We start from the raw sequence: 26,610 nt of genomic DNA on the forward strand, positions 1-26,610 counted from the left end.
GATGGGTGGAGGCAGGCGATGTTCCTGAGATGGAAGAAGGCTGTTTTGGTGCTGTGTTTGATATGTTGGTCAAAGAAGAGGGTAAACTTGTTCAAAGATGACACCGAGGTTACGGACATGGGGGAAGGAGAGCACAGTGCAACTGTCGATTGAGAGGAGGAAGTTATGGATGGATTTGATAAGAGATTTGGGAATGATGATGATGACTTCTGATTTGTCACAGTCAAGTTTGACGACGTTGGTTTGCAGCCAGGATTTTATTTCAGTGATGCAGTTGGTGAGGGTGGAGTGAGTAGCAGGAGTGATGGCTTCGGTGGAGATGTGGAGCTGAATGTTGTCGGCAAAGCAGTGAAACTGAAGTCCATGACGGCGGATTATTTGACCAAGGGTGACAATGTACAGGATGAAGAGGAGGGGGCCTAGAATTGAACCTTGGGGAACACCTTGGCAGAGGGGAGCAGTGGGGGATTTGCAATTGTTTATGCTGATGAACTGAAATCTGTCCGAAAGGCAGGATTTGAGGCAGGAGAGTGCAGTGCCGGTGATGTTGAGAGCGTTTTTTAAGTGAAAGGAAACAGTGTAAAAATTAGTCAGCTGTTTTGCAGCTTATCTTTGCTCATCAAAGTGATGTACAGCAGCTCAAAATTCACCTCAGTGAGACACAAGTCTCACAACTTGATTGGACAGGACTATTGCAGTGACATGTGACTCTGTGATGTCACAGGCATCTGTAGAAGGTCTGCTCCCTTCAGACAAATCTCGCTCTTACTCTGGAACAAACACCTCCCCCGACCTGAAGGCAGCTTTGATTTGTCTCTCTCTCTCTCTCTCTCTCTCTCTCTCTCACTCACTCACTCACACACACACACACACACACACACACACACACACACACAAAATGGCAGTTTCAACGCTGTGACAGCACATTCACGGCACAAACTCTACATAAAACACTAGATATAAAAATTGTTAAAAAGGTGGTTCTGCTTGGTCACTGCCACGTTGTTGTGATGTCAGGTTTGTTAATGTTGGTGAAATCGGGCTTGATGGATCTTGCCAGTATTTTCATTCATTGAACTTTTGAGTTTTTGAGGTCTTTTTTTCAAAGTTCTAAGTACAATAGATTGCAGGGAATTTTTTAAACGCATACGTGTGACTAGCAGTATATTAAGTTATAGCAAAACTGACTGCGCAAACTCACAGAGAGTATGGGACAGTTTCAGGTTCAGGGGGAAGTCAGCGAGGCAGCCACCCTGGAAAATGAAATGTTACACCAAACACTGGAAATGCACGACGTGAGCTTAGACTGAGACTAAACAACAGAGCACAGGTGAGAAGAAGAGTTAAGGAAAGTGTCCCAATGTCATACCTCGTACTAACTTTATACACAGTGTACCCCAAAATACTTTTCATAGTGTGCTTTGTTTTGACCTCTGCTAGTGCACTAGCTGTAGGGATGTCAAGTCTGTTAGTTGGTCGGTCAGTAATGGCTCTCTCACTATCATTTCAGTTGGGGGTTTACAAACTTTTGTCTGCTCATGCATATTCATGATGTAAAGAGGAAGGAAGCCAGGTCTGTTTTTTTAACAGCTTGATATCTATTTAACACAACTTTTCCAACCACAGAAGGCACACACCGTCTTCACAGACCACATCCTCACTTTTAGAATAGAGAAATGTTTATTCTAACTTACTGACACACAGTGTTTATCATGTATGTGAACTGATGTTACACACAGAGACGTGAGGAGCAGCCATGAGTTTAGCAGCAGCAGCGAGTGGATTTATTGTCTTCCTTCTCTCCGTACAAGGTACTGTACATCTACATTTACATTGTAAGGCAGTTAGCACACTTCAGAAATACACAGGAGGGTGTTTTGTAGTTTATAAAAAGATTTGATGTTACGCAATTTGGTGCGATCCCATAAACACTAGACATTCACTTCTCTGTCTTTTAATAAGTTCTTACAGGACGACCAACACAGAGCTGTTTGTAACACCAGCAACATCTCTGCACACTGAAAAATATAAACCTTATAAACTCAGGTATTGTGTACCGTCCAAGACAGTAGAGCTGTGTGCAGATGGAAGTGATGACTGTGCATATAATAACAAGACAAAATGCTCAAATGAATTTATTAAATAAAACTGACCCCTCTGTGGAACTTACTGCATCGTGTTACTGTCCTTCGAGCTTAAAGTTTGTTTGCAGTGGAGCAAACTTAGAGGCTGTTCGCTCTCCCGTAGCATCATTAATACAGGAAATACAACAAGAGATGATATCATGTCTTTCATGTTGAAGAAAAGTACTTACCAGGAATTGCAAGGCGGATACAGAAAACTAATGGCTATCTTTATATTAACAATGGGTGAAATGTCTTCATGGTGTGAAAGGAGGTGCTTGTAGTAGTGAAGTCACAGTAAATGATCACCTGACTCTGCAGCTCCCCTCAGCTATACAGTGTTTTAGCTTTAATCAACTGATTGTTTTAGTTTGCCCAAAACAGTTTTAGTTCACTCTCACTGCATTCATCAGCTTTCAGTGGAAAAGCCCTTAAAATTGACTTTATACTGCCTGCCCAGCACCAAAACAAAGTCAGTCTTGGAGGCCACTTGTTATTGTTTGACGACAATAAAGCCTCTGGGCACAGCTAACCTGATTCAAACCCCGGGGTGGGGGTGTTTCCATGCTCTCCCCATGTCAGCGTGGTTTTCTCTGGGTACTCCAGCTGTCCAGATGTCCAGAGACACAGCTAAGATGCCCAAACCTTCACTTTAGCTCTGCGGGCCTGCCATTATCCACCAAGCCCACTCCAGTGGCGTAAATGATTTTTCCACCTGCATTCTGGAAAGAAGGCAATGAGCACCAATCAGAGGCAGAGTAGGGAGGATCTTTGCGACCAGACTATGAAAGCTGCCCAGGTAAAAGTGCACAACTAGCAAACTATTGGCACACAGGACAAAAACTAAATAAAAAAATTACAATAGGCCCGTTTCCACTGAAGAAGTTCCTATTTGGGGGGCAGGAACTACTACAGGAACGTCCTCTCGCTCAGCCCTCTCAACTGCCGTGTCTCCACTGAGAGTGGAGTAGGTGGAAAGTTCCTGTAAAGTTACCGGGCTCTGGATGTAATGTTATCGTTGCATGACCATTTTGACCCGGGCGACGTAGGGATGCCGTTAGCCGTTAGCAGTGTCTGTAATAACTCAGTAACTCAATAAACGGTCCGTGAAAAATTTTTGTTTTTTTCTAGCGGATGTCTTAAGGCCCGAACATACTCGGGCGGAACGTACGCGGAACGGACTCCACGAGGAATGTCCGCAGTCATTCGGGCTTTCATAGTTGAGCGCACTTTCGCTTTGTAGTTTCCTGTAAAAATGTCCGTGAAAAATCCCCACGATGTGAAAAATACATGCCGAGCAGTCACCGGTGCGCCGAGTGGAGTCTGTGCGGTCGTAAAATCTGAGCTTTGCGCGCACAGGGCTTGCGGACGTCTGCTTTGAGTCCGCGTGGAGACTTAAAGGCCCGAACATACTCTGACTTATTTTAGAAATAAGTCTTGTTTTACTTTAAGTGTTAAGTAAAAACTCGTGGAACCTTCTTTTCAGTCTGTGATTGATTATGGTGACATATTGTATATGCATGAGACCTCCATTTTATGTAGCCTTGATTCAATGTACCATGTATCTCTCTGGAAGCCTTAAAGGCCCGAACATACTCGGGCGGAACGTACGCGGAATGGTCTCTGCGGAGGTCCGCGCTGACTCAAAGCGGATGTCTGCAAGCCCTGTGTGAGCAAAGCTCAAATTTTACGACTGCGCGGACTCTGCTCCGCGCACCAGTGACTGCTCGGCATGTATTTTTCACATCGCGGGGATTTTTCACAGACATTTTTACAGGAAACTACAACGCAGAAGTGCGCTCGACTATGAAAGCCCGAATGACTGCGGACATTCCTCGCGGAGTCCGTTCGCACGTTATGTTCGAGCTAACTGGAGTAGTTTCATGTCGTATCCGACAACGGGAGGCTTTTAACAGATGACGTCCTGATGTTAGCTTTGCTGCTAGTATTAGCTGTCCCTGTCAGCTGCAGCCACTGATGCTTTCTAGACATCGTGATTTCCCAAAACTAAATAAATACCACACATAGCAACACAAAACTGCTTTGCTAGCTCAATCATGTTGTAACTAAGGTATCTGCTGGAAAAAATATTTTTTTCACAGACCATTTATTGAGTTACTGTGTGATTACAGACACCGCTAACGGCTAACAGCTAACAGCTAATAGCTAACAGCTAACCGTTAGCCCAGCTAATCTACGATAACCATGTTATTAATTAAAAAATGTGCACACAGAAATAGTAATGTTTGTTCAATCATTGTGTTTATAGACTTTAACACCAGATTAGTCTAAACGGTGATATAGTGACGTGAAAAATGTGATACAGCTAAACTCTGCTGGTTTTCTAGTTATGAATGAGCTAACTCTCGTCAGCTGAGTTTTAAAAATGCCGGCTGTTTTGTCGCTTTCTGTTAACGTCACATCCAGCCTTGAGTGTATCCAATCAGCACCAAGTAAACCCCAAGCCCCAGCCAGGAGTTTCTCAGGGCTGTTCTGAGTACCTACTCAGACCTACCAAGGCAGGGACTTGTTTAGCCCTTGTAAAAGTTCCGAACTCTGTCCTTCGGGGGTGGTTCCTGCGGTGGAGACACGCACCAACGGCCCCGGCCCCATAAAATTACCCCGAAGTTCCTGCGGTGGAAACGGGCCTAATACACAACAACAGTGCATACACACTCACACACAAAAATGAAATGAAATAAAATAAAATTAAATTAAATTAAATTAAATTGAATTGAATTGAATAAAATTAAATAAAATGACATAAAATAAAATTAAATAGGATAAAATTAAATAAAATAGAATAAACATAGAATAGAATAGAATAGAATAGAACTTTAATTGCCACGCAACCGGAGTCGGTGGTATTTGCTTTCGGCACATATATACAGGACACTGCTTCATAGTCACAACATCAACAAGTGCATACAGACATACATGAATAAAGTGCAGACAGACATCCAAAGAACATATTGTGGAAAACAATAGCCCTGTAGCCAAAACCCCCACAAGGTAACACACCTGAAACCAAAAACCCACATAACAAAAAACACAACAACAGCACAACACAGTCAACAACTACAACAAGTCCATATGCATGCTAACGGAGGGAGTTGAGTGTTTGTATTGCTGTGGGGAAAAAGCTGTTTTTAAAGCGGGTGGATTTTGTGTCAAGTGACCTGAGAGGCCTACCAGAAGGGAGGGTCTGGAAAAGGTGGTTTGCTGGATGACAGGGGTCTGAGATGATTTTATTTGCCTGTGTAGAAACACACTGATTGAATATAGATTCGATTGAGGGGAGGGCAGAACTGGTGATCTTAGAGGCCTTGGACACGATGCGTTGTAATTTCATCTTTGAGTGACTGCCCGTGTTACCATACCAGACTGTGATGGAGGAGGTGATGACACTTTGGATGATGGCTGTGTAGAATTGGACCAGGAGGTGTTTTATTGACTGAACTTTTTTAGTTGTCTGAGGAAGTATAGTCTCTGATGTCCTTTGTTGATTATGAGATCAGTGTTTGTGTGCCATTTTAGGTTATTGCAGATATGAGTGCCTGAGAACTTGAAGGAGTCTGTTGAGGTTATTGGCTGGGAGTGGATATGGACCGGGGATTTGGGATTTTGTTTGTGTCTGAAGTCAATGATGATTTCCATGTTCTTTGCTGTGTTGAGCAGCAGGTTGTTCTCTGCACACCATTTGACTGTGCTGTCCACGGTTTGACGGTGGGGTGATTCATTGTTGCTTGAGATGAGGCCAATTATTGTTGTGTCGTCCGCGTATTTAAAGACCTTGACTGAGCTGGAGTGAGATGTGAGGTTGTTGGTGTACAGACCGAAGAGCTATGGTGAAAGTACACAACCTTGAGGGGCCCCCATGTTGATAACCAGGGGGCAGGATATTTTATTGCCGATTTTGACTCTCTGTTCTCTGCTCAGTAAAAAGTGTAGGATCCATTGGCACATGGCAGGGTGAATGTTCATTACTAGTTTATTGTGAAGTATGAGTGGGTGAATGGTATTAAAGGCTGAGCTGGATTCGGTGAACAGAATGCGTGTATATGTATTGTGTGATTCCAGATGGTGGAGAGTATAGTGAAGTGCTAGGTTGATGGCATCTTCAGCTGACCGGTTAGTGCTGTATGCAAACTGGAGAGGGTCCTTGATGGGTGCGGTGTGGGATTTTAGATAGGCCAAAACCAGGTGCTCAAATACTTTCATGGCTACTGAAGTGAGTGCAACAGGTCTGAAGTCATTCAGACAGCTCGCCTTAGAGGACTTGGGCACAGGACTGATGAACTTTAACCCTCTGTGGTTTCCTCTCATAAACACTGATCAGGCTGCATGTACTGCTGCCTGGAACTGAACCTTGAAAAGACAATTTTGCCTGTTGTGGAAGAAGCTAACAATGAGATGAGGGAAGTGCTTCAGTAAATACTGTTTCTCAGATTCAGATTTATTTGTTTGAGAAGAGGAAATTTAAATCATATCCATGAAATAAAAGTTTACTATATTTTGATTCTGATTAATCTGAACTGTGAATTTACCAGTCGAACATATCTGATACAGATATACAGCTATAATTTACATTTCCTCCTTTAAAACAGACGTGTGCATCAGCCAAGGTTAATCTGAGCAGCTTTTTTTTTAAAATAAACATCTGGCAGTAGTTGTGTCTCTATCTCTCTGTGGAAGAAGTTGTTATCTACATGTCACAGTATTTGCCCACACCTCAGTGTTCTGCATGTCTCTACAGTTTCCATTCACACTCTGCTGCAGCCTGACCACACAAAGAAAAGCAACCGAGCAAGGCAGATTCTTTTTTTATGTACCACACTCATCTACCAGTTTATCTTCAGCTATCTCTTCTGTAAACGCTGTGTTCAAGTTCACAAGTTCAGTGAATTTCAGTTCCTTCACCGCACTGTGTGTATGATGTCCTGCCTCAGTGCACTTAGAGATTAACTGCAGAGATCATGTCTTCATCTTTGACTGTGTTTCTCTGCATTATAAATAATCATGTAAAACTGAATGATTTGCACATTTCTCCACACCTCTGTTCACTTTGGCATAACCTGAAATAACCATAAAAAGGGACAGACATTAAAAAGTCCTGAAAAAGAAGTAAACATATCAGAAACATGTGATGCAGAATAAGTCTTCAGTTTGAAATGGCAGTAAAACAGTCAAAGTTTAGTCTGTAACATTTTGTAAAGTTTGTTTACACGCCCCCAGCCAACACCAAAAACAAGCTGGAACTATAAGTTAATCTTTGTCTCACACTGACTTAAAGTGTGATGGCATGAGAGCAGACGTAAGAAACCTGTTGAGCCCTAAAGTCCCAATTGGGGGACCTCTAGAGCTGCTAACAAAGGCAGAACCTCAGCTACAAGGCTGTAAAAAAAAACTTTTTACATGCCCCAAACTCAGTTTTAACATCAACTAAATAAACAACAACAACAACTAACTCCAACAGCACCGATATCCCGACCCACTCTGTATATTTCGGGCTCTAACTCGACCACATGTTATTCAAAACACACACACTGAGACTCCACTCTTTCCACATGTATACTCCAAATCACTCTCCCTTTAACCATCACAGAGCTACAGCCCAGAGAACAACAACAACAACAGAAATCTCTTTGCCAAAATATATTTGTAATATGGCTCTTACCTTATTAATTTCACCGTAAAATGCGCATTCTGCTGTTCATTCACGCTCCCTTCGTGTACGACCGAAACTTGTCCGTCTCAGCAGCAGCCGACATCTCCCCACAACGCGTTCTGCTGACTCTGATTGGCTTACAGTGCTGTCAATCTCGTGTTGGTGGGTATAGCGTCATTCTATTGGCTCTAACGAATCAAACGAGGTGTCAAGCCGTCGCGGAGATACAGGCCTCCAAAGCTCAGAATAGAAACAGGTTCAAATGGTCAGTTTGGAGTGGGAAATAGAGTAAAAAACGAAACAGACAGTTCTATGTGTATCAGTAGGGATTTACAGAAACAAAAAATGAAAGATAAGGATTGTACATGACAAAAATCACATGTAAACATGGAGCAATTTTGGAGAGCTCGCCTGAATTTTCTGTACTAAAACCTCTCTTACATTGTTCTGCTTTGAGAATCAACCTTTGCAGAGTTAATGTTCACATATTGTACTATGATGTGATAGAGGTTTAGAGCTGCTGCTGCATCATTCCAAAGGGATACACATCCTAAAAATGCTTTTTTTTAGGCGAACCTCAAAATATTTCATTTGTGCTGTGTGCCATCTTCATTTACTCCTCACATATAACACATATACTGATATTTACACATCTTAACAAATCTCACAAGTGTCCCCTTTACCATGACACCAAAAGTATTCAAATAGACCTTGTGGTTGCAGAGATATATTAATTTCATTATGGATATGCAGTTTGCGAGCAGAGGCCTATAAAATAGGGTCAGGTACCATCAGGTTTAAATAACATTTCACACACTGAAGTTCCTTCAGTACAAATGAAAGTCTGTCTCCTGATGTTCTGAGTCTGATTGTGGTTCCTGATGTGCTCTGTGTTACAGTGATACAGGGTCAGGATGACTGGGGAGTGACTTACAGTCCTACTAAGATCTGTGCTGTAAAAGGATCAACAGTGGAAATACACTGCAGCTACACATACCCATCCAGAACAACTGGCCGTCATGCAGTTGAGAAAACATTCTGGTTTGCCAACATGTATCCACATGATCCTGTAGATCTGACAACAGACCCACAGTATTCAGGTCGTGTGCAGTATGACTGTGATAAGATTAGGAACTACTGCACTCTGAGAATCACAGACCTGAGAGAGAGCGACTCAGCTGAGTACAAGTTCAGGTTCATAACAAACCAACCCAATGCTTATACTGGTTCACCTGGAGTCACTTTGTCTGTCACAGGTAACATTTTCATTCATATGTTAATTATTTACAAATGTTCAACATCTAGAAAACAATAATATAGATGTGTTTATTTGCATGTGTGTGTGTGTTGACAGTTTTGTCTAAAATAACATTCCTGTTCCCTCTTCACAAATCCAGGTCTCCAGGTGAGCAGATCAGATAATGGGCTTGACTGTCAAAGCAGTTGCGTACCTGATCGCTATTCCTTCATCTGGTACAAAAACGGACAGAAAATTCAGACAGAAGCATCTTCTTCTCATTTAAGCAACTATAATCATGAAGACAGCTATTCTTGTGCTGTAAAAGGATATGAGGATTCCCCCTCTCCTCCAACATGTGAGTTTACTCCACATATATCTATGAACATAACACCATCTAGTGGAGCTGTGTTATTCATGTTTCCTTAATATGGAGATCCCACTTGTGACTCCTCAATGACTGCACTTTAAAAATGATCAGAAGATGATTTTATCTTTCAGGTGCCGATGGTCAAACCTGCAACAGAGTGACGTACACTGACAGAAACATCTGTGCCTCCAAAGGCTCATCAGTGGACATTTCTTGCACTTACAGCAGTTACAAGAATCATGTTGAATCCAAATTCTGGTTCAGTCCTGAACGTAAAGGTCAGTGGCAGAATCCCTCACAGCCTGAGGACCTTAGTAAAGACTCCCAGTTTGCAGGTCATGTTCAGGTCACTGACACAGAGAGAGGATGCTCCACCCTGAGAATCACTGACCTGAGAGAGAGTGACTCAGCTGAGTATCACTTCAAATTCACAACACCAAGCTTTGAATGGAGGAGTAGTTTACCTGGTACAACTCTGACTGTCACAGGTAAACACAGACTGATGTAAATACACCAACACGGTACATTTAAAAACACTCAACATGTGGATAAGGATCAATGTGTTTGTGTAATTACTGTTGCATAAATAAACAGATACAAATGCTCTCTACCTCTTATAGGAATTAATACTGTTGTGTTGATGTGTATGATATGTACATCCATCATCTGTTTTTTAGACACAGTGATAATATTGTTTCTTGTTCTCATATCCAGCTCTCCAGGTGCAGGTGACCAGAATAACAGCCTACCAGTCTGTTACTGAGGCAGAGCTGAAGTGTCACAGCAGCTGCAGTCCAGCTGGTCGTCTTTCCTACGTCTGGTTCAATAATAAAGTGGAAATTACTGGAGTGGAGACGTCTTCTTATAAAGCCCAGTTTGGTCTTAGTGACAACGTCTCCTGTGCTTTAAACGGACACGAGGAGTTCCCCTCTCCTTCAGTGTGTAAGTTTAATCCACTGTGTCAGGACAAAAAAGACACATACGTTCTGACATTACAACACAATTACAATTTCAGACCAAACCTCACTGGAGTCTTCTAAATCTTAGATGCAGCAGTATTATTTAGAGAAACAAAAAGTTAAATGACTACTAGCAGAAGCAATATTCAGATACATGCTGTGATGTAACATTTTAAATCCATAATTTTTGTGATGCAGTGATATAAGAAATATAATATGTTGTTTCTCTCCAAGATACTGTAGTTTTGTATTTTTTGTTAGTTTTTATTTTTAATTTTAGTTTTCAATTTGATTTAGTTTCACTTAATTTCCAGAGTGGGTTTACTTTTTTTATTTTATTTTTTATTATTTAAATGTTTATTTCTAGTTTATTTTTTATGAGGGGTATTGTCAGGAACAAATCAGAAAAACATAAGTTCTGCTACAACCACAGAGGCTGAATATAATGACAGCTGATGCAACAGCTGTGAGTATAAAGAAATATTAGGAGAGAGTTTGTTGTATTTTTCTGACTCATGGGGACGGCCCAGTGAAAGTATTAATAAGAGCCTGCTGTTTTCCCCCAAAATAAAACGAATGGTTCTCTTCCCACCTCCAATAATTTTATATAAACTGTTTTGTAGACTCAGAATTATTTACAAAACATGACAAGGAAGTGATCAACCAATAACAATAATGAAACAAACTGTAGAAGCATAAGTCAAATGGTCGGGAGCTGGGCCAGGAAGCTCGCGACCTCGTTCCCATCTTCTCGAACGGACTTTCTTTGTTTTCCATTAGATATCAAAAACTCAAATACTCAGAGGTAAAAAAAATCACTGGAGACACGTAGAATCAGATGCAACTGAGTTTAATGTGCTCGCAGGCAACAAACACATCACAACTCAATGAGTCAAGCTCTGGAGCAAGACTGAAATTTCTTTGTTTGCGCACTCGTATTTATTTTGAAGATTTTCTGCTGAGTCGTCTCTTTCTTAATCCTTCCCACTTGGCTCTGATCGTAACGATGTCACATTTCTGCTGAGTTTTCACTTTTTTTCCTTTCATCCTAAACCCCGCCTCTTTACTTGTACTCGTAATGTTTTCCTGGAACAATCTAAGACCGCCTCTTCTTACCAGGGTCATATCAGGACAAGCTGTAATTCCCCTAACTTTCCACCAGTGTTTCTGAGCCCATCCTCATGCTATTTTTAGAAATGATGCCTAGGTACTTCTCCACCACAATACTTAAATGCTCAGTGAGTGTGTGTATCATAGGAATGCATGAAATAATAAACTAGTGGGTGTCTTGTCAGTGCACAGAGTACATTGCTTAAACACGTATCTTTAAAAGTCAATTTAAAGGTACAGTATAAACACTTCAGTAAATATTACACTACAAAACATTAACTTCTGCTAACAACTAGATCTTGACTGAGAGGACTGTCAGGACTGACTCAGCAAACAGAACCTGTATATAAAGAGAAGAATATGTAAAAATAGTCATTTGTCTGTGATAATGTCTTCTGTCATCTTTTGAAGTTATTCATGTTCATTTCTCCTCCAGATGCTCCAAAGCTTCCCTCTGTGTCAGTGAGTCCCTCTGCTGAGATAGTGGAGGGCAGTTCAGTGACTCTGACCTGTAGCAGTGATGCTAACCCAGCAGCTAACTATACCTGGTACAAGGAGACAGTAAACCCCAGACCTCCCAGTGAAGAACCACAGCTTGTCTTCAGCTCCATCCAGTCCTCTGACTCTGGAGAGTATTACTGCACAGCAGAGAACGAGCTGGGGAGGAGGACGTCTAATGACTTCACCATGGATGTGAAATGTGAGTGTAAAGCTTATTTGAATATAACATACAGCTTAAATCTGTCCAGTGTTTGCTGATGATACCTACTCTCTTCAGCTCTACATTTTCACTTTCATTATCATATAGCTTGAGCTTGATGTAGGCGCAGAAATTTGCAGTCGCCTCTCTGTCAGCTCTGCTGCGTTTGTGCAAAGTTTAGGCTCTTAGTGGTGCTTTTTGTGGCTGGCTTTGGATGGTGGTGTCGTGTGGCTGCGAGTCACTCATCGGGATGAGGACATCGACTTAGCAGTCTGTAAACTGTCCTCCTGTCGACTTCTGCCAGTTTCTGTAGCTCAGTCAAAATTCAGTAAACATCTTGGAAAAAGTAAGAGGAATGGGCCCCAGCTGCTCGCCACTGTACAGGCGTTGGAAAAGAAATCTGGACGACCTCCGTGCCATATTATTTTCCAACAAGAGTTCATGAACTGTAAAATTCTTTATTTCACCGAAACTTGGTTGAATCCTGGACAGCGCCATTCAACCAGGAGGCTCTTTTTCAATATGCTGATCTGACAAAGTAGAGGACTCTGAGAGAAGGAGAGTAGGTGTGTGCTTTACAGTGAATAGGGACTGGTGTGTCAACAGGAATGTGAGGTGCTGTCCTGTTCCTGCTGTGGATCACTGCTCGGGAGAAGCAACCATACAGCCATCTTGGAACCATTTGGAAACATGGACAATAACAAAGCAGCAGCTAACAATGTAAAAAGACCTTTCAAAGGGACTAAATTAAAGTGCACAAGTTAAAGGAGCTGATGGGATCACATTTCACTGGAGTTGTATCTCGTATAACTCCATGTGACAAATAAATGATCGATTGATGGATTAGTTCCACATTCACAGTCTGCTGTCATTAAGTGAGCAGCTCCAGAAGATTTTAGGTGTTTTATGCAGTTTTGGGACTCAACAGTCACACATCCATTTGTCAGAGCACCTTCAAAGTCTAAAATACCATATGTTCTTTTGGTAACACACCTTTAACCTTGAAAAACCTCTGTTGAAATCTCTCCTCCAGATGCTCCAAGAGTTCCCTCTGTGTCAGTGAATCCCTCTGGTAAAATCATGGAGGGCAGTTCAGTGACTCTGACCTGCAGCAGTGATGCTAACCCAGCAGCTAAAAAGACCTGGTACATGGAAAACCAAAAAGTGCTTCAAGGATCAGACGGTGTATATCAGTTCATGTCCATCAGCTCTGAAGACAGAGGGAAGTACTACTGCACATCTGAGAATCAACATGGACAGATTAACTCTTCACCCATTTTTATAGATGTCCAGTGTAAGTAAAAAGCATGAATACTTATTATGTTTTACAATGAGTCAAATGATGGATTCAAAAAATGTCGTTGTGAAACTTGGCACAAGCTTGAACCCGAGCGCAACTTCGCAGTCGGCAGTAACACAATCCTGGCACAGTGCTGCAACATGGAAGAGGTTCATTACATTATGAGTAGGAGGAAGACTGAATCAGCAACAAGCCTGAGTAAAATGTAAACACGAGTACTTCTTATTGTCTTCTTTGTTGAATTTAGGTCTCAGGGAAATGTCTGTCTGTGTCAGATGCCTTATTATGTTAGATACTTTAGCTATTCAAGCAGGTGTGCTCCATCAGTCACGTCTGATAAGCTTCACCACAAGTACAAATACTGTGACACTGAAATTATATACAAGCAGAAAAATGGAAAACTACCTAAGTAATAGGAATATACAGTAATCCCTGATGGAAGTAAGGTTTGAACAGCTTCCATTTAGGATTCATCCTGACGGTGGCCACTGTGCAGTATCTTAAATGGTTTCACTGTAGCTAGAGGCCACTAAGTTTCTTCACAGATACAGGACGTAAGTTTCATGTACAGGTCTGTTAGAGGTCACTGTAGCCTGACAGCTAGCTTTGTAGAGGTGACAACAGCCTGTCTCAGGACTTCTAAAGTAGGTGGATAACACAGTAACCACCTTCTGGCTTTGGCAGTCCATACTTAAAAACTGGTGTGTAAACAAAGATTGATAAGTTGTCTCTCATTTCTCCTCCAGATGCTCCAAAGCTTCCCTCTGTGTCAGTGAGTCCCTCTGCTGAGATAGTGGAGGGCAGTTCAGTGACTCTGACCTGTAGCAGTGATGCTAACCCAGCAGCTAACTATACCTGGTACAAGGAGAACCAAACACTGCATCATGGACCAGAAAACATATATCCTTTCCCCAATATCAGTTTAAAGGACAGCGGGATCTACCACTGCAAGTCTGAGAATAAGTATGGCAAGAACAACTCCAAAGCTGTTCACATAGATGTCCAGTGTAAGTACAACATTGGGAATTCACTTTGACATACATTGTGTTCATGTAGTGGATGTAAACATCTGATGAGCTGAGGGTGGGAGAAACATGGTCTAAAGTAGCATTATGAGGGGTTTAAATGATTCAGATCAAGTCTATCTTAATACTATACTTGCATGCCATTTGTTAATTTTTAAAAGGATTTTGGTCACTGCAATAATTCCTCCTGTCCATGCTGGCCATGAAATGAAATACTTTCATTCAGCAGCTACATTGTAAGAAATGGATGGCACAATCCATTTCCAGTCCCAAAGTTGAGCTGAAGCTAATATCAGACTTTAGCAGTCATAGTTACACAAATCAACTGTAGCTTCCAAAGTTTCTCTGCTGAGAAAGGTAAAATGTTTGCCCAGGGCTAAGTCACAATCTCAATCCAGTATCCCCACAAAGTGTCCAACCAAGGAGTAGAAGAGTACAGCAGAATCTGTGAAAATACTGGATTTAAACATCTGGCTTTGCTCCGAGCTAACGTTTTATCTGTCCATGCAGAAAGTAGACATCTGTGAGATCGAGAAAATGCTTCTGAAGACATAAGATGTAACTATGGCTAAAAGATTAACATTCTAACTTAACTCCTAAAATTTGCTTAGAACATGAACCACATCACACAGTAACACAGGAAGTGCTGCGGTCACAAATAGGGCCATGGAGGGAAATGTCATGATAGTACGTAGGCTTATTAGGCATATTACTGACAGTAAACCCACACAGAACTACCAGGGCAAAAATACCTACTTGTTTAGCTTTACTGAGACATTTTCATTGCTACAAAGCCGACAGCTTTAATGAGTCATGAGTAATTCACTAAGACATGATTAAAATGTATTAATAGTGTATTTTCACTTAGTGCCATACAGTAGATGCAAATTAATCACTACACAGTTTCTCTGTGATCATGTTGGGAACCTGCAGCACAGCTTCATGATCTCCAGTGAAGAATTAGTAGAAAAGGCATCAGATGAATTATGAAATTGTCTGTTTCTGAATTCTATGTTATTTGGTGCCCCTCCCAGTAGGTGGCGGTCATCATGATGACCTTGTTCCCCTTAGCTTAAAATCTGAATCTGAATCAGCTTTGTAGTACTGTATGTGTGCACATATTAGGAATTTACTTTTCGAAACATTTTCTCCTCCAGATGCTCCAAAGCTTCCCTCTGTGTCAGTGAGTCCCTCTGCTGAGATAGTGGAGGGCAGTTCAGTGACTCTGACCTGTAGCAGTGATGCTAACCCAGCAGCTAACTACACCTGGTACAAGGAGGATGAAGACTCACCAAAAGCATCAGGACAGATCTTCACCATCACTGACATCAGAGCTGAACACAGTGGGAATTATTACTGTGAAGCCAAGAACAGCAGAGGACGTCGTAACTCCACCTTTAATCCAATTATTGTGTCAAGTAAGTCATACTGATGTGTCTGTCCATAGCCCAGTCACTTACACTTTATCTTAACCTTCCAGTTAAACAAGCCAATCACAGTACAAGCCTTCTTTAGTTACAACACATAATTTATTTCTGCAAACTTCAACTACCGAGCAGAGAGCTCAGACAAACAGATGTCAACATGTCTTTTTTGAACTACTTTAATAAGGGCAGAGTAGAATGGCTTCAGACTTGGCCGTGCTGAAATTCAACAATTCAATTCAAGGAAAACAAAGCCGGGACAACTGGAATGGAGTGGATTGGGAAATGCACCTGTGGGACACCAGACCAATGCAGACCCTCAATTTGAGTATGAAAGGAACCAGTTGCGTCTTAGCTGTCTGCAGAAGTTTAAAGTGAAAATATTTCCAAGCTTTAGGCTTCCTGCAAGTCCTGCAACTCTCTCTCGTCCCCTAGTCAAGGTCAGCTCTTCTTTCCTTCCAACAGCAGCTTGGGAAAGGGCTTGCCTGTCATGCGACGGTTTGTCAGAATCTCAGTCTCTCTCTCTGTGGCCTCCCGAACTCCATTTCCCTAACCTCTCCATAAATCCATGGAAGGTGTCAGCTCTGCTCAGTGGCGAAGAATAAAGATTTGATCATTTGAATACAAAGTCAATGTAATCTTTGCCTGAGGTGCAAAATTTCTCACAGGAGGACACACAATTGTCTTACTGTCCCTTCAGGGATGCAAAAGCAATGCTACAGTTTCCATGAGTCACTATTTAGAATACTTCTGTCTGAGGATCTATGATTTAATGTGTAATTATCAGTTGCTAATGGACCAAAACAACCTGTAATTCCATAACTAATTGCTCTGTTTGATTGCTGTTTCACAGGATCAATGAAATCAGTAGCTGCTGGATCCATCACAGCTATTTTTCTGGCTATCATATTCGTCTTAGTCTTTCTATTCATCAGGTGAGCAACTAAGTTTTTCTGTGATAATATTCAGTAAATCTGGTCACTTGTATTGTAATTTTGTTTGATGATTAATTTGCTTGTTCATTTATTTTCTTATCCAGAAGAAAGAGGTCCTGGAAACAAACCCCCGAGCCTAGACAGAGACCAGACGACAACACACAGGTGAGGAAGAAGAGTTCAGGTATCACTCAGAGTCCACTGTCACCGGGAAACTCATGTGAATAGTGCTTCATGTCCCCTTCTGGATACTTTCTTCACCTAAACTAAACCTTTTACCTTGGGTTGGAGGAGAGTTGGTCGTCCATTAATCACGGGTTTGGCAGTTCGATCCCCATCCACTGAAGACACTGAATCAAACTGGTCCCAGTGGGCATGCCAGCTCCTTGAATGGTAGCTCTGTTACCATTGTGTGTCAAAATAGGTTAATGAGAGGCCAATTTTATTTTTATTTATTTATTCATTTAACCTTTATTTAACCAGGAAGTCCCACTGAGATTGAAAATCTATTTTACGAGAGAGACCTGGCCGAGGTAGCAGCCAATCAAAACACATTTAAAATACAACAAATACAACATATAATACAAAAATCCATAATAAAACTATTCAAACACAGTGGCCTCTCAAGAAAAACAAGCACATGTCTCGGCCACCACATTCTTTGTGATGCCCTTGAATTAATCAATGGATATAAGTGTTTCTAGTTTTAGAAGATTGTTCCATGTCCAAGGTGCAGAGTAGGAGAATGAAGTTTTCTCCAGATCTGTTAAAAGCCAGGGTACATTAAAAGCAACCACCTGGAGGAGCGTAGCTGGTGACTACCAGAGCTGACACACAGAAGGGTGCAGAGGTCGGCCAGAAGTTTGACAAATAATGCTTTATAGATAAAAACATACCAGTGCTGTTGTCTGTGAGTGGTCAATGATGTCCAACCCACCAAATCATAAAGAATGCAGTGATGAGTAAGTGACTTTGCATTTGTAATAAAACATAGAGATACATGGTACACTGAATCAAGGCTGCATAAAATGGAGGTTTCATGCATATACAATATGTCACCGTAATCAATCACAGACTGAAAAGAAGGTTCCACGAGTTCTTTCGTAGCACTGAAAGGAAAACAAGACTTATTTCTAAAATAAAAGCCAGTCTTCACTTTAAGCTTCCAAACTGGAGTCGCAATATGTACATTAACTGAAAGCTTGTCATCTATATTCGTATGACGTGATATGAGTGTATGAGGACACTCTTAATGGATTTAAGTGAAGATGCTAAAAGGCAACTGTGCATGAGCTTTTGAGAAGACTATAAACTTTGTTCTCTGAGCATTAAAATCAATTTTAAACTCAGCAGAGTGCTTTGTAATGACTGAAATGCAGTCTGAAGAACACAATATAAGTGGATCCTTTAACCATTTCTGCCCCCATCACCCTCTCTTTTTCACACTGTTTATTTCCATTTGATGAACCCATAGCTGTATGTCTTTGTTATACTCTTTTTCCCCTTTGCTCAGTCTTTGGTCCTTTAATGTGCCTCTTCATCTACACATACATGTTTGGGTTTTGTTAATAAAAGAGGAGTCAGGTAATCCTTGAACTTTATTGACCTCTGCTGGTGATTAGTAGGAATTACAACGACAAAACCAGAAGTGATCTCAAACCTGTGGTTCACCATTTGGCTTTGAAAATGAGGCCTGAATCCACAAGAGGGAACATGAAATAAAGGTTGAAACCAGGAATTTGGAGATGTGAAATAACCCACTCACCTTTAACCCTGTAATATTTTACTACAAGATCATTTTGTGTTTATACAGGGCAATACAAATCATACTTACACATTTACCTGTGTAGCTAAGGACTCAAGAACTCTTGTCTTTGTGCTGTTTACCCTACAGGCAAACATGGGTGCAGTGTATGACATTCCTCCAGCTCCAAGACAGACAACACCATCAGAGCAGCAGGACGACCTCTGCTATGCCAGTGTGAGCTTCTCTAAAAACCAGGAAGATCCTCTCTACTCCAATGTCAGGCTAAACCAACCCAACAGACACAGGGAGGAAGAAGAGGACGAGGATGATGTGGAGTACTCTGTTGTTAACTTTATGAGTGCTGGTGCTGCCACAGAGTGAGTTCATCAGAGTTTTCTTTGCCACATAAACATAATTCCCATCATTTTATTGCAGTTGAATCCCTCTGTTATTTTTTTTTAAACCTGTTGTGATTAATATTGGGAGTTTTCTGAGCTCTTAAAATAATTCTCAAAGTCTTTTCTTCATTCACAGATCAATACAAGAAGAGCCTGCGGAGGATTCATCTGTATTGTACAGCACAGTCCTCAAAAAACCAAGAGTATGAATACAACACGAGTCTGTGGTCTTTTAAACAATGTTTAAGCAGGTTAAACAAAAAGTTTTAAATAATAGGTTTGAGACGATAAACTGTATTAACTGTTGTTATGACATCCAGCCTCGGTCATTTCTCTTGAGTATCCTAAGACAGAATTAGATTGAAGATGTTACGAAGGAGCATCATTTTACAGCCAGTGCTGCTAGAACATCTTTTCACGTACATGTCTCTGTATACAGTATATCTTTACCACAATCTGTCACTGATCTCCTGTTTTGTTTTTTACAGTTCATCAGTTGTTATTGTCAAACACTGTGAATATTCCTCTGCTCATTTTACTTCTGCTGTAACACCATCAAGTTAGTGTTTTAATTTCTCAATACACAACTTAGATGGTTTTTATTTACGGTGGTTCTGTGTGTATTCTAAGCCTGTGACTTATTATATTGATTGTACTGATTTGTACCTGATATTTTATTGAATAAAAGTATTCGGTTAATACATCGTTCCAACTGTCAACATGTTAATGTGAGGTGTTCAGTGTTCAAACTATGGTGGAACCAGGGGGGAACAAGCTCTCCTTAAAGAGACCTAAGCTCCCCTGAAACAATAAAAGTTTGTGGGCATCTCAAAAGTGACAGACATCAATAAGTACTGATCTTAATGCATCCCAGTGCATCTGCTTGGGAAACCATGAATACGTGCAACAAACTGGTGTTTGTATGGCAGGTTTATGAGCTTCATCCGCACCAGCCTGGTACAGTCACCTAACCTGTACATCCAAAAATAAACTCTCTAGGATTGTGACAATGGCAAGTAAAATAGTTTGCAAGCCACAAAAGCTGCTGACTGAACTCTTTGCAGAGAGGACGAGGAAGAAAGCAAGGAGTGTCTTTGCAGATAGCTTCCTTCTTCTCTTTAGCCAGTTTGAGCTCTTGACCTCCAGGAGGTGCTGTAGAGTCCCTCTGCAGACTAAAAGTGTATTTAAGAAGTCCCTTACCATCAATGTCCTTAACTCAACAAAGTGAATGATGAGACTTAAACACTGACAATCAATGAGCTGATTTAATGCGTTTAAGTGCTTGTTAATGACTTCATTTGCTTGTCTTACCGACTGTCGGCTTTTTACAGTGTCGTCTTTTGTGTCTGGTGAACTGAAGACAAATTGCCACCCCTAGTGGACAAAAAAGATATTCTATTCTAGTCTACAGAGGACCTACATGAATTACCACAACATCATCATCATAATAATAATAAAAGCACATTGGATTTATACAGCGCTTTTCAGATTACTCAAAGTTGCTTTGCAGAGAACAACAACAGCAATAAAAGAAAGGAGATGAACTAATTCATAGGGAGGTAGTGCCGGTGGAGGAGCTCAGGAGATCTCCAGGTTGTGGAGAGCTTTGTAAGTAATGATGAGGAGTTTGAAGTGGATATGCTGGGGGATGGGGAGCCAGTGGAGGTTATGAAGGACGGGGGTGATGTGGTTACGGGTGCAGCCGGGAGTGTGTGAGAAGACGAGCAGCTGAGTTCTGGATATACTGTAGTTCCTTGAGTGATTGGATTGACAAACCATAGAGAAGACTGTTGCTGTAATCCAGTCAGGAAGTAATACATGTGTGAATGAGTGTCTGCAGCTGAAAAGGAGAGAGAAGGGCGGAGGCGGGCATTGTTCCTGTGATGGAAGAAGACTGTTTTGGCGATGTGTTTGATATGTTGGTCAAAGAAGAGGGTTTGTTCAAAGATGATACCAAGGTTACGGACATGGGGGGGGTCCATGGCATTGGTCCGATGTCCCGTTGTTCCCATATGTGATTATACTAGGCTATACTGTATTTGTGTACCATAGAGGATCAGCAAATGCAACAAAAGTAGACTACTGGTCGAGATAGAAGTGTCATAGAGAGAAGAGAGTGAAACACCATAACCTCCTGTTATTAACTCTGGGGTCCGGGTTGTGTGGGGAGCTCTCCGCGGTGCTGAACAGCTCCCGGCGGGCGTATTTCTTCCTTGATGTTGCGCTGCGACCGGCTCTGGGTCAGCTGGGAAAGGCTTGAGGCGAAGCAGGCTCACGGCTTATGTGTTTGCCACTTTCTTTTCCATTTTAACCCACACCATGATCTTTTCCTAACCAAGTGGTTTTTGTGCCTAAACCTAACCAGACCTTAACCACAGGGCATCATGATGATTTCGGAACAACGGGACTTCGGAATAAGATAAGGATAAGAGTTTTGGGAATGATGATGATGACTTCTGATTTGTCACAGTCAAGTTTGACGACGGTGGTTTTCAGCCAGGATTTTATTTCAGTGATGCAGTTGGTGAGGGTGGAGTGAGTAGTAGGAGTGATGGCTTCGTTGGAGCTGTGGATCTGAATGTCGTCGGCAAAGCAGTGAAACTGAAGTCCATGACGGCGGATTATTTGACCAAGGGTGACAATGTACAGGGTGAAGAGGAGGGGGCCTAGAATTGAACCTTGGGGAACACCTTGGCAGGAGAGCAGTGGGGGATTTGCAATTGTTTATGCTGATGAACTGAAATCTGTCCGAAAGGCAGGATTTGAGCCAGGAGAGTGCAGTGCCAGTGATGTTGAGAGCGGTTTTTAAGTGAAAAGAAACAGTGTAAAAAATGATTCAACTGTTTTGCAGCTTATCTTTGCTCATCAAAGTGATGTACAGCAGCATTTTTCATTCATTGAACTTTTGAGTTTTTGAGGTCTTTTTTTCAAAGTTCTAAGTACAATAGATTGCAGGGAATTTTTTAAACCCTCAGTGTGACTAGCAGTATATTAAGTTATAATAAAACTGACTGCACAAAGTCACAGAGAGTATGGGACAGTTTCAGGTTCAGGGGGAAGTCAGCGAGGCAGCCACCCTGGAAAATGAAATGTTACACCCAACAGTGGAAATGCACGGCGTGAGCTTAGACTGAGACTAAACAACAGAGCACAGGTGAGAAGAAGAGTTAAGGAAAGTGTCCCAATGTCATACCTCGTACTAACTTTATACACAGTGTACCCCAAAATACTTTTCATAGTGTGCTTTGTTTTGACCTCTGCTAGTGCACTAGCTGTAGGGATGTCAAGTCTGTTAGTTGGTCGGTCAGTAATGGCTCTCTCACTATCATTTCAGTTGGGGAATTACAAACTTTTGTCTGCTCATGCATTGTAATGATGTAAAGAGGAAGGAAGCCTGTTTTTTAACAGCTTGATATCTATTTAACACAACTTTTCCAACCACAGAAGGCACACACTGTCTTCACAGACCACATTGTTATTTTTAGAATAGAGAAATGTTTATTCTAACTGACTGACACACAGTGTTTATCATGTATGTGAACTGATGTTACACACAGAGACGTGAGGAGCAGCCATGAGTTTAGCAGCAGCAGCGAGTGGATTTATTGTCTTCCTTCTCTCCGTACAAGGTACTGTACATCTACATTTACATTGTAAGGCAGTTAGCACACTTCAGAAAATCACAGGAGGGTGTTTTGTAGTTTATAAAAAGATCTGATGTTACGCAATTTGGTGCGATCCCATAAACACTAGACATTCACTTCTCTTTCTTTTAATAAGTTCTTACAGGACGACCAACACAGAGCTGTTTGTAACACCAGCAACATCTCTGCACACTAAAACATATAAACCTTATAAACTCAGGTATTGTGTACCGTCCAAGACAGTAAAGCTCTGTGCAGATGGAAGTGATGACTGTGCATATAATAACGAAGACAAAATGCTCAAATGAATTTATTAAATAAAACTGACCCCTCTGTGGAACTTACTGCATCGTGTTGCTGTCCTTCGAGCTTAAAGTTTGTTTGCAGTGGAGCAAACTTAGAGGCTGTTCGCTCTCCCGTAGCATCATTAATACAGGAAATACAACAAGAGATGATTTCATGTCTTTCATGTTGAAGAAAAGTACTTACCAGGAATTGCAAGGCGGATACAGAAAACTAATGGCTATCTTTATATTAACAATGGGTGCAATGTCTTCATGGTGTGAAAGGAGGTGCTTGTAGTAATGAAGTCACAGTAAATGATCACCTGACTCTGCAGCTCCCCTCAGCTATACAGTGTTTTAGCTTTAATCAGCTGATTGTTTTAGTTTGCCCAAAACAGTTTTAGTTCACTCTCACTGCATTCATCAGCTTTCAGTGGAAAAGCCCTTAAAATTGACTTTATACTGCCTGCCCAGCACCAAAACAAAGTCAGTCTTGGAGGCCACTTGTTATTGTTTGACGACAATAAAGCCTCTGGGCACAGCTAACCTGATTCAAACCCCGGGGTGGGGGTGTTTCCATGCTCTCCCCATGTCAGCGTGGTTTTCTCTGGGTACTCCAGCTGTCCAGATGTCCAGAGACACAGCTAAGATGCCCAAACCTTCACTTTAGCTCTGCGGGCCTGCCATTATCCACCAAGCCCACTCCAGTGGCGTAAATGATTTTTCCACCTGCATTCTGGAAAGAAGGCAATGAGCACCAATCAGAGGCAGAGTAGGGCGGGTCTTAGCAAAGCGACTACGAAAGCTGCCCAGGTAAAAGTGCACAACTAGCAAACTATTGGCACACAGGACAAAAACTAAATAAAAAAATTATAATAGGACCGTTTCTGTTTGGAAGCTTAAAGTGAAGACTGGCTTTTATTTTAGAAATAAGTCTTGTTTTACTTTCAGTGCTATGAAAGAACTCGTGGAACCTTCTTTTCAGTCTGTGATTGATTACGGTGACATATTGTATATGCATGAAACCTCCATTTTATGTAGCCTTGATTCAGTGTACCATGTATCTCTATGTTTTATTACAAATGCAAAGTCACTTACTCCTCACTGCATTCTTTATGATTTGGTGGGTTGGACATCATTGACCACTCACAGACAACAGCACTGGTATGTTTTTATCTATAAAGCATTATTTGTCAAACTTCTGGCCGACCTCTGCACCCTTCTGTGTGTCAGCTCTGGTAGTCACCAGCTACGCTCCTCCAGGTGGTTGCTTTGAATGTACCCTGGGTTTGAACAGATCTGGAGAAAACTTCATTCTCCTACTCTGCACCTTGGACATGGAACAATCTTCTAAAACATCTAAAACTAGAAACACTTATATCCATTGATTAATTCAAGGGCATCATAAAGAATGTGGTGGCCGAGACATGTGCTTGTTTTTCTTGAGAGGCCACTGTGTTTGAATAGTTGTTGTTTTATTGTGGATTTTTGTATTATATGTTGTATTTGTTGTATTTTAAATGTGTTTTGATTGGCTGCTACCTCGGCCAGGTCTCTCTCTGCATTCTCAGAGCACAGTGTTCTGGTGGGATAATATGGCACTATGAGCTCTCTAGGATATGACGGAGCATGACCATTTAGAGCAGGGGTGCCCAAATACTTCTCAGTGGAGGGCCAAAAATGAATCAGGGTGGAGGGTCACGGACCAAAACTAAACATTCATGTTGCAGTGCATTTAATTAAATGACTATGATATATATATAAATGAGACCTGTTCGCTTACCGACCATAGCCGGGGCGCCGTCGGTCGTGATGCCAGATAGCTTTTCCCACTTTAAGCTGTTCCTATCCATAACTCGCTATACTGCCATAAAAACATCCACTCCTTTTGTTGTCCCTTTCAGTGTTTCAAGGCCCGCGAGTTCCTGACACACTTCAAAGTCCTCATTAACGCCTCGCAGGAAGACGAGCAGCTGTGCCGAGTCCGATATATCTGTGCTTTCAGCACACGCGATGGAGAAGGCAGAAAATTGACCTGCTTTCTGGACAATTTGGCCCCGAACGTCTTCGGCCATATCCTCCACACGGCGGGTGACGGTGTTCCGTGACAAACTTATCTGGGAAAAAGCCCGCGTCTGATTTGGGCACACGGTGTCAGCAGCAACTGTCAGACATTGTTTCACAAAATCACCCACAGCAAAGCGGTCGTCCGCTTCTGACAATGATGGAGCTAAGCTGATAACTTGCCCGAGTGGCATTCTCTTGTACAGTTGACGGCTGGAGTAGGGTACGTTGTTGGGAGGTTAACTTTGATAGCAGGTCTCAAGCCTTCACCTTTTTCTCGTCTCCGGTGTATTTTGAGAACTGATGGGAATGCTGGGTTTCGAAGTGGCGACGGAGATTGTATTCTTTTAAAACAGCGACTCTCTGCTTGCATATTAGACATACTGCCTTGGAATCAATTTCAGTAAAAAAGTACTCGTGTTCCCAACAATTTTTAAACTTTCTTTTGTCAGTGTGCCAATTCCTCACACGCTCCATGCCTCCATCCCAGCATCTTCTCCCTCTCTGGTCAGTTCCGGCTGGATTTGAGCTGACGGGAGCTAAACAGCGCCACCCTACCCTCAATGTAACACAATGCTGATTTGTGGTCAGTAGAGGAAGTGCAACAATAAATAAATATTTAAAGAGATATTCCGACTGCTGGCAGCGGGAAAATAATAATTATTTAATTATTGAAAATTTGAGCATGGGCCGCGGGCCAAAACTAATCGGTCCCGCGGGCCCCAAATTGGGCAGCCCTGATTTAGAGCTTTATAAGTTAACAGTAGGATTTTAAATTCAATTCTGGATTTTACAGGGAGCCAGTGCAGCGAAGCTAAAACAGGAGGAATATGATCTTGTTTCTTAGTTCCTGTTAGTACACGTGCTGCTGCATTCTGAATTAGCTGGAGAGTTTTTAAGGACTTACTAGAGCTACCTGATAATAGAGAGTTACAGTAATCCAGCCTTGAGGTAACAAAAGCGTGGACCAATTTTTCTGCATCTTTTCGGGTCAGGATAGGCCTAATTTTCGCAATATTACGCAGATGAAAAAATGCAGTCCGTGAGGTTTGTTTTAAATGAGAATTAAAAGACAAATCTTGATCAAATATTACTCCGAGGTTTCTTACGGTAGTGCTAGAGGCCAGAGCAATGCCATCTAGAGAAACTATGTCATCAGATAAAGAGTCTCTGAGTTGTTTGGGGCCAAGAACAATAACTTCAGTTTTGTCTGAATTTAACATCAGGAAATTGGTGCTCATCCAAGTTTTTATGTCTTTAAGGCAGTTATGGAGTTTAGTTAATTGATTACTTTCTTCTGGCTTCATCGAGAAATACAACTGAGTATCATCCGCATAACAATGGAAATTTATAGAGTGATTTCTAATGATGTTACCTAAAGGAAGCATATATAGAGTAAATGGGATTGGTCCGAGCACAGAACCTTGCGGAACTCCAAAACAAACTTTGGTATGTAAGGATGATTCATTATGAACGTCAACAAACTGAAAATGATCAGATAAATAAGATTTAAACCAGCTTAGTGCAGAACCTTTTAGGCCAATTAAATGATCCAGTCTCTGCAGTAGAATTTGATGGTCAATTGTGTCAAACGCTGCACTAAGATCTAATAAAACAAGTAC

The 26,610-nt window shown here is 41.6% G+C and overlaps 1 protein-coding gene across 1 annotated transcript in view; it reads left to right on the forward strand.

Moving 5' to 3' along the window:
- The window catches only part of LOC125886328 (sialoadhesin-like), a 182,051-nt gene that overhangs the window by 22,293 nt on the left and 133,148 nt on the right, over window positions 1–26,610 (forward strand). The window contains exon 7 of the mRNA XM_049572442.1: window positions 14,214–14,474. Coding sequence (XP_049428399.1) covers window positions 14,214–14,474 — 261 coding nt within the window. The remainder of the gene's footprint in view (window positions 1–14,213; window positions 14,475–26,610) is intronic.

The sequence above is a fragment of the Epinephelus fuscoguttatus genome, linkage group LG3 (genome assembly GCF_011397635.1).
Source record: "Epinephelus fuscoguttatus linkage group LG3, E.fuscoguttatus.final_Chr_v1".
Taxonomy (NCBI): Eukaryota; Metazoa; Chordata; class Actinopteri; order Perciformes; family Serranidae; genus Epinephelus; species Epinephelus fuscoguttatus.